The sequence below is a fragment of the Phasianus colchicus genome, chromosome 17, assembly GCF_987193195.1.
Source record: "Phasianus colchicus chromosome 17, bPhaCol1.hap1.1, whole genome shotgun sequence".
Taxonomy (NCBI): Eukaryota; Metazoa; Chordata; class Aves; order Galliformes; family Phasianidae; genus Phasianus; species Phasianus colchicus.
The window spans coordinates 6,936,618-6,952,580 of record NC_143452.1 but is presented as its reverse complement, the minus strand read 5'-3'; the positions used below and the strand labels follow the sequence as shown (position 1 = coordinate 6,952,580).

Below are 15,963 nucleotides of genomic sequence, written 5' to 3'. Positions count from 1 at the left end.
CTTCTGATACAGTCCTGAGCCTTTTCTACCAGCCTGCTTCCTGAGCGTTTCTGGAAGTGCTGCACAGTATCTGCCTTTGCAAACTGAAAAATCAGTTTTGCTTTTCTCCTGTCTGCTTGGTGTAAAGCAACAGGTGGCAGTTGCTCTGTTGTAAGTTGGGAGGGTGGATGCAGTGGTTTTGTAAGATGCAGATGAAGGGCTGAGGGAGGCACGTAGCAGCAGGTCTGGGTGCTTAACAGCCCTGAAAGTCAAGCTATCACGAAACAGCAATACTTGTAGTGGGCTCCTTTTTCTCAAGTGGTCTCACTGACAAGTTCAGCCAATTCTTCAGGGTAGAGCAGGGAGAAGTTGCTGAACTGGAGTAAACAAAAAACACCCAATCTTTACCCATGTGACTCTCCCTCTTCCCCCCCCCCCAGGTCCAATGTAATCAAAGTGCATCATTCCAAAATAATTAGGACCAATGCACTGACTGTTTGCCTGTGCTGCTTATAGATTCTGATGACTATTACAGCCTAAATTAGATTCAGACTAGAAGCAGGCAATGTTACAAAACCAGAGAGCATCTAAAGTGGATCTCTACACACATTAATTTTTATTTTCAGGAAATTGCTTATGTTTAGGCTTAGCAAAGCCTAAAATAGTAAATACTCCAAGGAAACTGCTGCCATTTCTTATGAAGATGATACAGTTTAGGGTCATTCCCTCTGGGCCAGTAGAATAGCTTAGTCAGTATTTCCTGCAGCAAATCTTCCAGACTGGCACCTTTGTCTTGCTGTCATTTGTATTTAAAAAGCAATGAAACAGCAGTCAGGCCAGAGTTATATTCATGTAAATCCTGAAAGCTTTTGGCAGCACTTAAATTAGGAAGGTACAGACAGAAAGTATGTCATTTCTATCAACAAAGCTGTATAGGCATAAGTTTTTGCTGTGAAACTTTCTCCTGAGCTACTATGCAAAACTAAGAACAGTACAGTGTATAGTACCTTTTTGTTGATTTCAGTTCATATTTTGTCACTTGCTTTGGCCGAGTAATCTGCATTTCTACATTTCTAGTCCTTATAATGTTTGAGCACTGTGCCAGTCTCGTGAACCAAGACAAAACTGAACTGGTGTAAAGGTTGTATCACTGGGCAGGAGCCACATCAAGCATCACAAATCCCTTGATGTTTGAAAATCGGATGCAAGCCAAGTCCACCTGAAGCTGCCTGATGCCGCTCCTGTAGGGAATGATCTCAAACTCAGCTGTTGAGGTCTCCATGGGGGCCATTCTTGCCACACTAAGAGACAGGATATGTTGGTAAGTTCAAGCAGCAGAGAAATTATTTCCATATGTTCTTTCCTGAATGTCAGACAATATAAAAAGGAAGAGTTGGGGTATGTAACTGGTGTGTTTGTGTATTCCACGTGTGGACGTAAACTACCATGTCCACAGCTACCTCAACACTGCACAGAACTTTGTGTTCAGTATAAATGAAGCCCCAGTGATGCATGTAATTATCCATCTTCCTCTGTTTTTTCCCCCCCCTTAGAGTTTCCTGGTATTAACTCTCCCAGTCTAAATACTTTGGAGATTTTTCAAACATGTTTTTAAACTAACAACCATAGAGGCAATGGGAGAGTAATGCTTTTCCTCTTATCCTTCAAGGATTTTTTGTTTTTCCTTTTGTGAACCACAGAAAGAAGAAAGGTCTGAATTTTTTAACTATTTACATAACCCAGTCACTAACTACAGCACTCCAAATTACGTGCTGTCATTAAAAGCATGCTCTCTCTGTTCCCTGAGCATTCTGTAATTCAAAGTTTGCCAATAGAGGGGCAAAATATTCCAGCTAGATATGGGGAGTGCTAACGTGATGTTCTGTCCAATCTTAGTGCAAACAAAAGTCATGGGGTTGACGGAATCTTTCAAAAAAAGTTCTTTTGTGTTCTGGATTTCCCACCAAAGTGAATGAGTTATTCACCAAACACCATTTACATACTTGATTTTAAGTTGCTCTTTGAGCAGGCCGCTGCCTTCTGCTCTCAGCACACAGTCTGTCACCACTTCAGACAGCGGGTTGGTAAATGTGACCAGCACGTTAGTGGCCTTGTGCACCACTGCTGGACCAAGGACCTACAGAGAAAAAACATTCTGCTCAGCTTCAGTATTGACCTCGCTTCTTTTTCACAGTTTGCTGTTTAAATTCCATTGCAAACCACTAATCTTCTCAGGATGCCCTCAATAGGAAGGAGTAAGGAATTAATCTATGTACATATTTTGGGGCATAAGAGTGCAGGCTTGAGTTGGCCATCCGCTGTGTCTGAGGAGTGGTGAACTACTGTGGAATCAATAATTCCCAGTGTTTTAACTGGGCTGGAATACAGTGTTATATGCTATATCTGTATGATACTTAAAAGTGAGAACAGAAAAAAATACAAGTATTATCTTGGCATATATGGCCAACTGCTGTAGACAGCTTAAATGAAATTAGCTTTAGTTAGGCTAAATGAATGGTTTGGGATTTAGTGTGAGACACAGGTGAATTGTGGCATCTCAGGCAAAAGAATCAGAATGTGAAATAGCAAATAAATGTATTCATTACCGTATTCTGACTGAGATAATATGGAATTGGCACATCTGCTTGTCTTTGTAGATAATGATGGAGAAGAAGTCCAGCACCCTAATTGTATTTTCCTGTCACTGGATGTATGCTTATGCAGGAATTTCAATCAACAGAAACACAAAACCTTTTAGAAATTCAGTCACTAAGGTGTCTGCCCTATTAAGCTGATGCTATGCAATATTGCACAGGAGGCATCTTACAGACCTTTGTTTTCCTTTGTGGGTGTGCAGATCTAGTCTGGAGGCTAGGAAACACAGAAATTCTTTTGCTCCTTGCAGGTTGCTTACAGTGCAATAGGCACAGAGACACAGGAGGGACTGGCTTTTACCTCAATGGTGAGAAGAGGATCCTGAAGTACAATATCTTTCTCCAGTAGAAGTGATGCTCCCTGTCTGGCTTCACACACAGCAGTCACTAGGATCTTCCTGTCATCCAGCAGAGCATTTTTGTACTGGGAGTAGGTGATCTTGAATGAGATCTCTTTCACTGGAATGCAATCAGAAGCAGATATTTCCATTCTTTTATTTTCTAAGTACTATAATGCTCAGGATACCTATATTTTAGGGAACAATGATACTGTCACCTTGGGTCTGTTCACTTTTGGATGTTGACCGCCCATAGATGGAAATGATGCTCAGAGATGACTTCTACTTATATTTGCATTAAACACCAAGTGATTGGGTATAGTTTGCTAGCTGGGCAGATCTGAGGATGGATTTATGTAGCAGCCCCTTCTGGTGCTTTCTCATGAATCTGAAGCTGGGAATTTTGCATTCTGTTCTTGCAGAGGAGGCAAAAGTGAAAAGATGGCCTGATTTAAATGCCTGTGCTGATGCAGCTGTTTAGCCTCTTTCTTACTGTCAGAGGATGCACATTCTGTCTTACTTACCAATGAGGAAGGCAGTGCAGTTCTCAGCACATTGAGAAATAATTCTCATCCACTCTTGGTGTGGCGGAAGGAGTTGTAATATTGTGGATTAGTTTGAGGGGGTAGTTGTGTTCACTTGTCCTATGCTTTGTTATTCAGCACTCCTCCTCTAACAGCAAGGCAAAAGGCCTTCATCTGCAAGTAGTGTAGTTCTTTCTTACTGCAAACTGCGGTTACTGTCCTGTTACTACAAAAGGATCTTTCCTGGCAGAGTCCAAAAGCAAACATTTAAAAGAGGGCAAATATGTAAGTTTCTGTTCACCTGAATAGTTCTAAGCTCAGACCATTTATAGGCAGGGCACTTTCTGAGACATTCATGATGTCTATATGATTTGGACACGGACTAAAGCTACATCTTGTCCTGAGCTGTAATAAGATTAAAATTACCTTCTTCAGATCCAAGTTGAACAGACCTAGACCACTGCAAGATCTCTGCCTTCGGTTTTCTTGTGTAGAGAACAGCTGAAGCCTTCAGTTTAACCTTTATGGTCTTGAAATCTGCAGTCAAATTCTGCAGTGCCAAGGTGAGGAGGATATCCTGGCCTATTACAGGAGATGCATCCAGCTTCAGCTTCCCTGAGACAGTGGGTTTTCGTGTGGTTGCTGCCATATTTTGTCTCCGTGCTACTGGAAATCGTGTCCTGGGTTTTGTAACTTTTTTTCTTCTTCCAGTGTTTCTCACACCCAGCAGCTTCAGTGCTTTTTTGTACACCTGCCTTTCTTTGGAGGATCCTGCTTTAAAAAATAAATTGGTCAAAGATCTCAGATACGATGGATATAGGGCAATTAAACCAGAATTGCTCTCAGTAATTAAAGTTTGGGAAGGCTGGGAAAGATACATGAGAGGAGAAATTGAGGCCTAACCAAAAGCTAATTTTGACTAAAAAAACTCCTAAATGAATATACATGGTTACGATGGCTGGAAAGTAAAATTTGGCTGTTAGCTTTAGCTGGTTGTTCATGGGCACCTGTTAGAAACTCTTAGCAGTGGAAAAATAACTCCTAGAAGAGCTCAATTCTTCTGCGTAAGCTGGGGTAAATGCCATCTCCTCTTAAAATAGAAAGAATTTACCTTCTGGATATTTGTAATTATCAGTGACATCCACTCGGGTGTTGGTGCCCACTGCTTTGGTGCTAATAAATTTTCCAATCTTCCTGGTATTGGAGTAAATTCTCTCCTTCCTTTTGTTGCTGTGCTGAATCCAAGTGACACAGTCAGCATTCACTGCTGCGAACACAAATGAGCTGTCATAATCCAGGTTCACATGTCCTTCCTTAATGGCTCTGGTGGAAGCTGGGCCACATCGATAGATGCCTGTGTGAGGGAGAGAGATGTTAAGTGATTACCAATTGCAAAAGATCAGGTGCAGGCCACAAATCCTCCTGCTGACAGCAAAAGGGAAAGGTAGTCACATCTCCAAAGACATGTTTTGATGAATTCCATTCTTACTGGGTCTTCAGAAATTCAACATGCATTTTCTATCAGAAGGCACAAACAAGGAGGCTGTAAAGCTGAAAAGATGTATGTAATGCTTTCTGTGCTGTGAGAATTGTTTTGATCCTCCAAAGCCTGCGAGGCTGTATGCTGACCTGTCAAATGAAAAGAGAGAAGAGGCTGGCAGCTCTCGGCACAGTCAGGCTGCTCAGATGTGAGTCATCTCTATATGTGCAGCATTGATGAACCAGGAGCTTTGATATATAAATATCTAATGGGCAGGTATAAAGGTGACAGAATCAGACTCTCCTCATGATGAGCAGTGAAAGGACAAGAGGCAATGAGTACAAACTGAAAATCCCATTTAAGCATAAGGAATAACCTCTTTTACTGTGAGGGTGGTCAAGCACTGGAATGGTACACACGGAGAGGTTGCGAAGTCTCCAACCTATGGAATATTCAAAACCCAGCCGGACGTGGTCCTGAGAAAACTGCTCTGATTGAGCCTGCACTTAGCAGAGTAAGCAGTCTCCAGAAGTCCCTTCTAACCTTAGTTGTTCTGCATCATTTTGTGAATGTGTGTTTGGAGCTGAGGCAGGCAAGGGTAAGATAAGTGAACTTAAGATGCATTTGTTTTTGTGTAGGTTAATGAGCAGAAAAAGTAAGAATCTGCATGCAGGTAGACACTCCAGAGGCTGACAGAAGGGTAGCCTGCTGGAGATGAGGGTATGCTACATCTTTTCTAAGAGAGTAGAGAGAATCATCCTACAATTTCAGTAGCAGTGGTTAGAAGGAACAGTATCTACAGGGTTTTTTTTTATTTACAACAGTGTTACCTTTGCTTTTTTCCTGGGGTGTTGCATCTAAAACCTGCCATCCATCATAAAAAGATCCAAGATCTCTTCTAGTAAACCAACTCTCATTCCAGACATGGAAATTCCTGGGAAGGAAGGAGGGAAATTAGGAAATCTTTGATTAATACAATCAATTTTATGTTGAAAGATAGGATAAATTTGTGGTGCAGAGCAAGAACAAACCATGCTCCTCTGCATAGCTGCTTCCTCCTTTCTTCAATACCTTTTTCCCCCTCTGTCTTTTTTGTATTCAGACCTCTCCGAAATATTGGGGTGTTACACACAAAGTAATGTTAAAAAATATATATTTATTGCAGAGTCAAGTATTCAGATCTGGATATTCCAAAACAACATATCAGTTGGAACTGACATGTTCCAGAACAAGGTCTCTGGTGTACATTGCTGTCTTGTGGTATTTAATTCTACTTTGTGTCACCCTTGTCCCACTTAGTCTAAATAGCAGAGGGTGTTTGTGGTCTGAAACACTGGTACATGCAGTGCAATGTATACATGCAGTGTGTTAGTTTCTGTTCACTTGTTTGTTAGAAGCATCATATTTAACAAATAGCTCCTCTGAGGTGAAAGAAATAACGTGTCCTTCCTAAGTGATGGGGTGGCATTGCATTAAATATATTGGCTTTGCTTTAGTAACCTCTAATACAGTGCAAGGGTTGTACAATGGTAGGAAGACTGAGACAGTCAACAGGAGCTGCGTCTAAAACCTGTGGGCTTCTGGGAGTTCTAGGAATTGAGGAACAAATTAGTTCATTTTAATCAAGCAGTTAATCACTCTTCCTTTAACTTTCTTTTGGAAAAAAGCTGTCATATAGTAGAAACAAAATTAGAGGTTGTATCCTCCAACTGTGTGTTGAACAGCAAGTGTGCCAAATATCTCCTCTGCTGATTCTTCAGAATGTTGAAACTGACTACATCCTGCATTTCTGAACACGGTGTGCTGTTGATTCTTTGCTATGGAATTTTATATCTTTGGAAGCATGAGGTTGGGGTGAGTTTTCAGGAGAGTGATTCTAGATCCTGTTACTAGAGGAGAACATAGTGGAAGAAATATTAAGATAAAAATTGTATTTACCACACACTGTCTTCGGTCAGGTGCAGGGTCTTTCCAGAAACATCGATGTATTTGTCAATACTCAGGTTGATATTACTATCATGGGCAGAGTTAAAGTTTGTAATAACACGGGTAGGTATTCCCAGCGATCTCAGAACTGCAATACAGATAAAAGTGCTTTAAACCTATTTTACAGACTTTTGGAAAGTATTTCTCCATTATTCTGATGGAGGAACATTCCTCTGATACGGTGCAGGGATGTCACATAGTCATTGTGCACAGTTGCTTAGAAGACAGTTCCATTCACACAGCATTTTTAACTGCCTTGTTCTTTTTAAGAAGAGTTAGATTTACTCATTTTAATCTTTCATTCTTCATATATCTTAAGTAGCATCACAAGGTTAAAGCTACTTAAATTCTAGTAAGATTCCTTTCTGATAGTATTCTTCTCCCCTTCACGTATACCTGTGCACATAACTCCTGCAAAGACCCAGCACTGGCCGTACCGGATGGGTTTGTATCTCCCTCTGTACCACTTTTGAAGGATGGTCACGCTTCCACTCCAGTGCAAGGGGTTGGTTCCTGAGCGATAGTTTCCACTCCACTTCCCTTCCACTACTCCCTTTTCATCATTGCTGTTAACCTGAAAACAGTGCTTCTCATGAGAGAATTGCAATACGGACAGAAGAAGGGAGAGGCAGAAATAGACCATATTCTATCTAGAAGATGGGGAATTGTTGAGGAGATGCAACTGTTTGTTGAAAGAAATGCATACCATCCTCACTGAACAAACTCCCCTAAAGTGAAGAATACAGTATAAATACACTAAATGCAATCATATCAATACTAGTTTTCACAAATATTTCATGCATCTTTTGGTGTTTGAGAAACAGAGCAAATGATTTCAGAATAGACTTTCTAATTTAGAGAAAATAGCTAATGGCCTTAAAATCTGCTAGGAAGACTGCTGTAATTTGGTGTCAGAACGTCTTAGAAACATTCTTCATTCCTTCAATTATGAGCAAACTTTTGGGACGAAGGAAAATTAAACTTTTGGGGGACTTTTCACTGAGTTGAGATCTCTCTTATTCTTCTTCTCTAGCTATTTTTTTTTTTTTCCAGTAAAAACCAAACACATTCTATATGACATTGAGAAGGTTCACAGTAGAAACACTGAGGTTTTTGTTAGGAGGTACACTGTACAGCTGTAACTAGCTGATCACTTTACCATAGCACTAATAACCCTGCACACATAGATGGGATCGTTCCTGTTGGATACATCAGTGGATGGATCTTGGCGGTGGTTCAGGCTTCGATCCAGTATAGACAGAGATATATCAAGGATGTCTTCTTCAAACTGAAATCAAAAGAAGCATCATTATTGCATTTAATTTTATAAATAAAAGCAAGAATAAACTCTCTCTATATTTTCCTTCTCCTAGGATGATAGGATGATGGTTATCTGAGATTTTTCTGTACTATGAAAGAAAATAGATACAGTAAGAAAGAAAAAACACTACACTAGTTTTTAATTCTACTAGTAATAATTAGCAACCAGCATGTTTAGAAGCACGTTTTGGTACCACAACATTCATGAAAAATTTCCCAGGCATGGCCTAGTGGTCCAGACAAGACCATTCCAGGACTGGCTCAGCAGGCTTCACCTCCTCCCACATCCTGCCGTGTCCCAGCAGGTACTCTCCCCTTCATATTACAAAAACCTTGCTCTGATGGGCTGCCTGCACCATGTATCAAATTATATGAACTGGAAAAGAAAGAAAGGGAGAAGGAGAAAAAGGGAGGGAGAAAGACAGAGAAAGAGAGAAACTGTTGGTGCAGTTGTTATCCATGAAATGGCCATAGGTGGTTTTGACTGACCTCACAAATTGCAGGACAATTCTGTAACCACAGATGAGCTGGAGGTATGATCAAATTAATAGCAGATGTGTTTAGAAGGCCAAACTGGTATTTTAAAATTCCAACTTGAGTTGTTTCAGCTGAGTATCTTTGGGATATTCTGCCCCATTACTAGGTCAATTTTTTAAATATTTAGGTGTACCAATCTTTCAATAAAAGGAAGTTACAGCTGGTGTAGTTTCCGTTGCCCTCTACGGGGGACAAGAAAAAAAAAAGTAGAATTTCTCCACTTTGTTAACAACAAGAACAACAACAAAAGACTAATGAAACAATAACACCTCAAATTGTGTTTTGTTTCTTATTTCTTTTACTAGTACATGCCAGAGGGGAAAAGATCCTGATGTTGTTGTGATGTGTAGAAAACTGATAGTTTGGCAAGAAAAAAATGAATAAGGAATACTGAACTCCTATGCTATGATACTCTTATACTAAGGACTCTCTGTCCATAAGACCCTCATCCATGCACTCACTCTTATTTTCCTTTTTTCCTTGCTTACCTGTCCATAATTCCAGGCTTCTTGCTGAATATATTTTTCCTTTCCCTGAAATATGATTCCGCTGTCATTCAGAACATACTCCTGTCGCTCCTTTTCATTAGCCATATAGACATCGTCATCTAGAAGCAAAATGAGAAATGCCAGCTGAAAGGATTGTTGGTTTGCTACAGTTGAAAAAAAAACTTTAAGGGGACTTCTGAGGAACAGGTGAGGCTGTACCCCTGCAATCATTCACAGAGTGAATAAAATTAGCATGAAGTTAATCTTATGGGAACTGAGTATGCTCCTGACTTTTCACTGCCTCCCTGATCTTGTTGTGTGTCTTATTGGTAGATATTGTGTCACTTACAACAGAACACACTATCAGAGGACAAAAAAAAAAGTAGAATAAGTATTTGAAATATTTCCTTCCTCTAATTTCTTACTCTCAAGAAGCAGAAAGCTGGATCTTTGATGCACTGAAGCACTGAAGAAAGAGCAAAACCAACATCCTTTATGTAGATCAAAATATCGTACTGTGTCATGCTGTTGCTGTCAGGTACATGCTTTACTGTGGCACCCAGATTTCCTGAAGAACATAATACAATAAAACGTACTTGGACACCAGGGATTGAAGAGTAACACAAACTGGCCTAGGAGTGCTGAAGAGGTCTTGTTGCCAGAAGCAATCTGGAGTTTGAGTTTGTATCGTCCAATGATGGCATTGGCAGGGCTGGTTATCACGAGACTCATGCAGCCAGGCTCACAGTGCTCTTGGGTTGCACTCCAGCCATTGGCAGCATCCTCAGAAAGGTGAAATATGACCTTGGTCTGCTGTGATTCTGCTGAAGATAGTCCTGCCAGAGGGAACAGGAGACAGCAATTCCGAGTAATTGGAATTGTGGGTGACAAGCCAGGATCAACGATTATTTCATTTGCTGCATTGAAGGATTATGGTTCATCAGACCAGTGTAAGTTAGTTGTAGTCCAATGCATAAAATCACCCTATGGGGCCTCTGTGTTAAATGCATGACCTAGTCAAGGTGAGTACTCCCACAGTCATTCTAGAGAATTGAAGAGGCAAGCCTTTGAACTGAAAATCCAATGGTTGAAAGGTCTTGCATAGGTATGGTCTTGCATAGGCAAGATGGGGCACAGGTTGTAATATTCATTTCATTAGAGAGTTAGCAGCTGCCTGGAAATTTTTTTTCAGAGAAGGCCCTTTGGAGGATAGGGATGAGAGCCTTAGTAAATAGGTAGTGTGAACTTTCCAGGAATAAAGAACACCTGAAGTTAATCAAGCAGAGTTAAACAGGTGGAGTGCTAAAAAAGATGAACAAATACATAATGGTGGTCTGTAAGATGTGGAGCTGCAGAAAGTTCAGGATTCACAAGATGAAGACAACATGCAGTGTTTCAGGTAGGTCTTTAAAAGCAGAAATACAGGCTTGGTCTGTTGTGTTTTGTTTTGGGGTTGGGTTTTTGGTTTTGGGTTTTTTTGTTGTTTTTTTTTTGGTATGAGAATAGCCTGTGCCTTTCCATTTATTATTACCTTAATTGTCTATTGGCTTAGGATGCCCATTGAGGTTTAGAATGGGCACTCCTAAGCCTAAAATAATTGAGTGATATGGAGCAAAGGTTAACTATCACACTGAAAGCTATGAGGCAGTAGTGTTTGGAGCTGGAGCAGCCAAGATGGGAGGTTAGCGCCACGAGGAAATTACCTGTGCTTGCAATAAATGTGAAGTTGTCCTCAGGTTGCACTGTTGTTTGGAAGTTTAGGGTAATAGTGAAAGCCTGTCCTCTCCTCAAGATCACTTGCGTGCTGTTGTAATCAGATGTGTGGTGTGCAGCTTTATTTAGCTTAGAGTGCCAGTCAATGTTCGTTATTTTCTGGCCTAGAAAAATGTAAAGTAAGTTAATGGAAAACATTCCTTTAAACTTATACATCCGGTCAGCTTGTCTAATGTTGCTTCATTCAATTTATGTATAGCTGAAGTTAAATGTTCCAGGAAAACAGAAAAATCCACCATCAAGCTATGAAAAAATAAAGTTGCAACAATAAACTAGCTAAACGAACAGCTCTTCCTACAGGGATCTTAGCTTCCATTGTGCTTCACAGAGGTATGTAAAGAAATATTAGAACTCATATGCAAGTTCAACCTGCAACAGTATGACAGGTGATGAATAGAAGGCTAATATCTTTATTGTCAAACTCAGAACATACAAGACAAGAGAATGTGCATCTCAGTTAAGGTAGAAACTTTTTGCTTGTGTGTCATACCTTGTGTTATTTCATACTCTGTCAGAAATAGGCAATGGCTAGAGGACAGATAATAAGCTGTCTGAGACAGTGCAATGGGTTGTTCTGTTGCATCAGATAGGTTGCTCTCTGCATTTATAATGAGATACTAAAACACAGATTACAGAAGCTTTCAAACCTTTCTTGTTCTTTAATTAATAATAATAATTATAAATAAATAGATCCTTCTATGAACACATGTGTTGGAAAGATGCCTTTCTGCAGTACAACACTCCAGAGGATTTTGACTTGAAAATTTCTTGTTGAGACAAGGGCATGTTAGGCCTTTGCAAACTAATGGTTGTTGAAAGATGCTCTTCTCTCTTTCACTGAACTGAGATACAGGACTTGGTTTAGCACCATCTTGTATCACTTGAAATGAAATTCAAATTTTGCAGCCTGGAAAGCCAGTCGTTTCCTAGGCTGTATCAAAAGTAGCATGACCTGTGGGTCTAGGGAAGCGATTCTCCCCTTCTGCTCCACTCTTGTGAGACCTCTCCCGGAGCACTGCATTCAGCTTTGGGGAGCCCAGAATAAGAGAGACACAGACCTATTGGAATGGATCCAGAGGAGGGCCATTGAAATGGTCAGAGAGCTGGAGCACTTCTCCCTTGAAGACAGACTGAGGGAGTTGGGATTATTTAGCCTAGAAGACTCTGGGAGAATCTTATGGCGGCCTTCCAAATCTTAAAAATGGCCTACGAGAAAGATGGAGGAAGAGTCTTTACCAGACTGTGTAATGATAGGACAAGAGGGATGGTTTTAAAAGAGATTTAGATTGGTTATAAGGAAGAAAATTTTTACTGTGAGGATGTAGATGTGGAATAGCGTGCCTGGGTAGCTTGTGGAGATCCCCACCCTGGAAGCATTCAAGGCCAGGTCAGGTGGAGCTTAGAGCAACCTGCTGTGGTGGGAGATGTCTGGAGATGTCCCCACCCATGGCAGGGTGTTGAAGCTAGATGGTCTTTAAGATATCTTTCAACTCAAACCATTCTGTGTTCTGTAGGAACTGATAGGGTTCTACTACAAGAATAGAGGAGGGGAGGGACTTGAGTTTTCTGCTGTGTTTGCACAACAGTGTACAGTAATAGGTATATGCAGTAATGTTTATGTTACATGATGTGAAATAGCTATAAAGCTTCTACTTGCACCATGACTTTATTTTCCTGGCTTAAATATGTTTAATTGAAATGAACCTGCAGCAAACAATAATCCTACCATCAAGTCCTCTAATTTAAGAGTGAATTGGAACATGTTTCCTGAGATCAGAGCTTTAAAAGAAGTTTGTTTTGCAACACTTCAGCTGTATATATCCTACCACTATTTTTCCTGAACTCTACAAGTTAAATAGAAGCATGTAAGAGAAAAAAGAGGTTTCTAAGACTGCTGAATTTGGGGCATATGAAAGCTGTCCCGGCTTCATGTGCAAGGAAAAGAGGTATGTCTTGGAGAGTGTCATTAGTTGTGCAGTGATGCAGATAACAGAGAACATTTTGTGTAGTGGCAAACAAAAATGTAGCATATACATAATAACAACTGAGATGCTTTTAAGGATGCTGATGGGACTGTGATGTTTAATGACCTAATAAATGCTGGTAGGTGCAGAATGTCACAGGTGAAGACAAAATGTACAACAGAGTAAGAAATGACACTAGGAGGAGTAGGAAAACTTAGAAAAAGAAACAAGAAAAAAAAAAGTAACAAAACAAAACCTACAAACCAACAGTGACTAGCATTTGTTGCCTCTAAGGATTTACTGCCTTAATATTTTGGCTCGCCTTCCAAAGCTAGTAGTTAGAGATGTTTCTAGTGAACACAAAAACACGAGTCACAATAAAAATCTAATGCCAGTCTTTGCCGGTGTGTACTTCCAACTTTCTCCTTAAATTAATCGTTACAGTTTTAATTTTAATCTTATGATTTCTTTTTCTGGTTTCAGTATCTCTCTTTTTTTTTTGGGGGGGGGGGAAGGACTTCCAATAATCCTGACAATGTACCATTGAAAAGAGTCCTAAAAAAGTTGTTTGGGAAAGTGCTTCTCCTCTAATGGATAGACTTTGGGAACATGCTTATAAGCAACGTTCTGCAGAACTGCAATACAATTCGTAGATATTAGGGTTGTGTTTCCACCAAGGAGCACACAGGCTGACATAACTGCTTTGCAGTGAAGGGGTAATGGGGTCTGGAGGCCATCAAATGACCTTTGTTGAGTTCGGTATCAGAAAGGGATTAGAGCCCAGCGTTTCTGAGTGGCAGTTTGATGCTTGTATCTCTATCCAACAAAGCTGCTGAGGCACTGTGTGGAGCAGTTAATGGATATGGTTAAAAAAAAAAAAAAAATAGTTTCTTTTTCTACTTTTCTGTTACATGAGTTAAAAAACAAAACAAAAAGCAACAACCAACATACCATTAAAGACACATTATATCAAATAAATTTTGAATAGATTAATCAATAAATGCGTATAACCTAAAAAGTGCTAATTTTCCAAGAACTATGAGATGTAATTTATCCTATTTTTGCAGCAAATGTCACTTATCTGTATTGGAAAAGTGATGACTGGAGCAATCAAGCTATGGTTTATTTTTTATCTTTTTTTTTTTTTTTTAAACTTACCAGCCATAAGGTTTCTTTCTTCTTTTCCACACTTGGGTAGTTGAGGCTATGGCTACAAAAGTGTGCAGCAACTTTCTGAATCCTCTCCCACCAGCATAAGTAATGAAAGGCTTCGGATACTGACCCCACTAAATAAGCTACAGCTTATATAAAGCAGGGTGTGACCTGTGGTTGCAAGTTATTGTTGTTTTAGTAATATCCTACATAAGCATCTATTTAGGGCTGATTTAATTGCACAACATTGGATCTAATTATGACTGTTTAAAACTGGTGAATGGCTGAGGAAGGATTATAATCAGTATCCTGGTGTCTTCTCTACTAAGAGAAGAAAACATTCCGGACTGGATTGAACAAAGAAAATGGTCTTTAAGGAGTCCGCGGAAAGTTAGAATCATAGAATCATTTGAGTTGGAAGGGATCTTTAAAGACAATCTGGCCCAACTCCCTGCAGTGAACAGGAACACCCACAGCTCCATCAGTGCTCAGAGCCCATCCAGCCTGACCCTGAATGCCTGCAGGGATGGGGCACCCACCTCATCTCTATGCAATCTGTGTAAGTGCCTCAGACCCAACTTCATTTTGGTCAGGTGGGTTTGTGTCAGTTTACGTTTCTGGAGACTGCATGAACAGAAGTCCAGATATAGATGAATATAATATGTGTATTCTACAACATGGAATGTACAGTAATCTGCATAAATTTGTAATGTTACTGTAACTCAGTAGCATCATGACTTTGCATAGCATAATGAATTTCTGAAAAAGACAGACCTGCCTGAAGGTCTTACGCCTAACTTTGTATAACCGAGTCTTTCTTGGAGGCATACTGACCCTTGATTTTCTCATTATCTGTTCCTGACAGATCTGCTTATCTGTAATATGTGTTTCTTACATTAGAAGCCATATGTCCCACTGGGAGGGTCTGATTACACAGTCACCTATGCATCAGAGGTTTCTATGAAGAATAGAGAATTGATTAGTGTCTGCCTTTACTTTTACTCACTTTTGTTTATAGTTTGGCATTCTTAATACTTCTACATAATTTCTCTGTAGCTGTTTGGCATGGTGTCTTGAGCTGGACTCAGGAGGATGCAGTAGAGCATCACTTTTTCTGCCATAAGCTCTACCCACTGTAATTAAAGACACTTCTCTGCTCTTTAAGCTGTCATGTTCTTTTATCCCGCATCTCATGCCAAGACTTATCTAGAAATGTGCCCTGCCAGTTTGTCCCAAGAGGATGTTGTGCACCATTCATTGCACACTTTCAATGGACTATGATAGGTTAGGAGCAAGAAGGATAGTGGGGAAAAAGAGTGATTTCTTATTTTCCTTGCCTCGATGCTTCTACCTTATGCCTTTTTAATGTCTCTTCTGTTTTCTTTTTTTGTTTCCACATCCATATCAAGATTGCATTCAACCAAAAAGGCAAATTAATTGTCTGCAGCTTAAATTTATGTTGAAAAGATCCAAACTAAGGCCAGATAGTAATAACAGTTGAGTGAGCACCATATTTTTTTAGCCATCCCTAGAGAGGCTTGAGGGCTTGTTTGCACTTGGATTGATGCAATTCCAGATATGTGTACAGACTGGAAATAGGACTTGAGAGCAGCCTTGTGGTGAAGGAGTAAGGGATCCTGATGGACAAAAAGCTGAATGTGAGCCAGTAGAGTGCACTTGCAGCCTGGAAGACCCAGGTATCCTGGGCTGCATCAACAGAGAGCTGGCATTGAGCAAGTAGGGGATTGTCCCCATCTGTTCTGCCCTC

General features: G+C 40.2%; 1 protein-coding gene across 1 annotated transcript; it reads right to left on the bottom strand.

Moving 5' to 3' along the window:
* Positions 1-277: 277 nt before the first annotated feature.
* Positions 278-11,706, bottom strand: LOC116227208 (protein-glutamine gamma-glutamyltransferase 6-like). The gene is made up of 12 exons (XM_031590377.2): positions 11,010-11,706; positions 9,903-10,142; positions 9,307-9,425; positions 8,121-8,249; positions 7,358-7,535; positions 6,914-7,049; positions 5,806-5,909; positions 4,607-4,849; positions 3,922-4,266; positions 2,935-3,092; positions 1,983-2,116; positions 278-1,280 (listed from the first exon to the last, which is right to left on the bottom strand). Exons 1-12 carry the CDS (start codon positions 11,233-11,235, stop codon positions 1,127-1,129), a joined length of 2,166 nt encoding a protein of 721 aa, XP_031446237.2. The 5' UTR covers positions 11,236-11,706; the 3' UTR covers positions 278-1,126.
* Between the last annotated feature and the right edge of the window lie 4,257 nt (positions 11,707-15,963).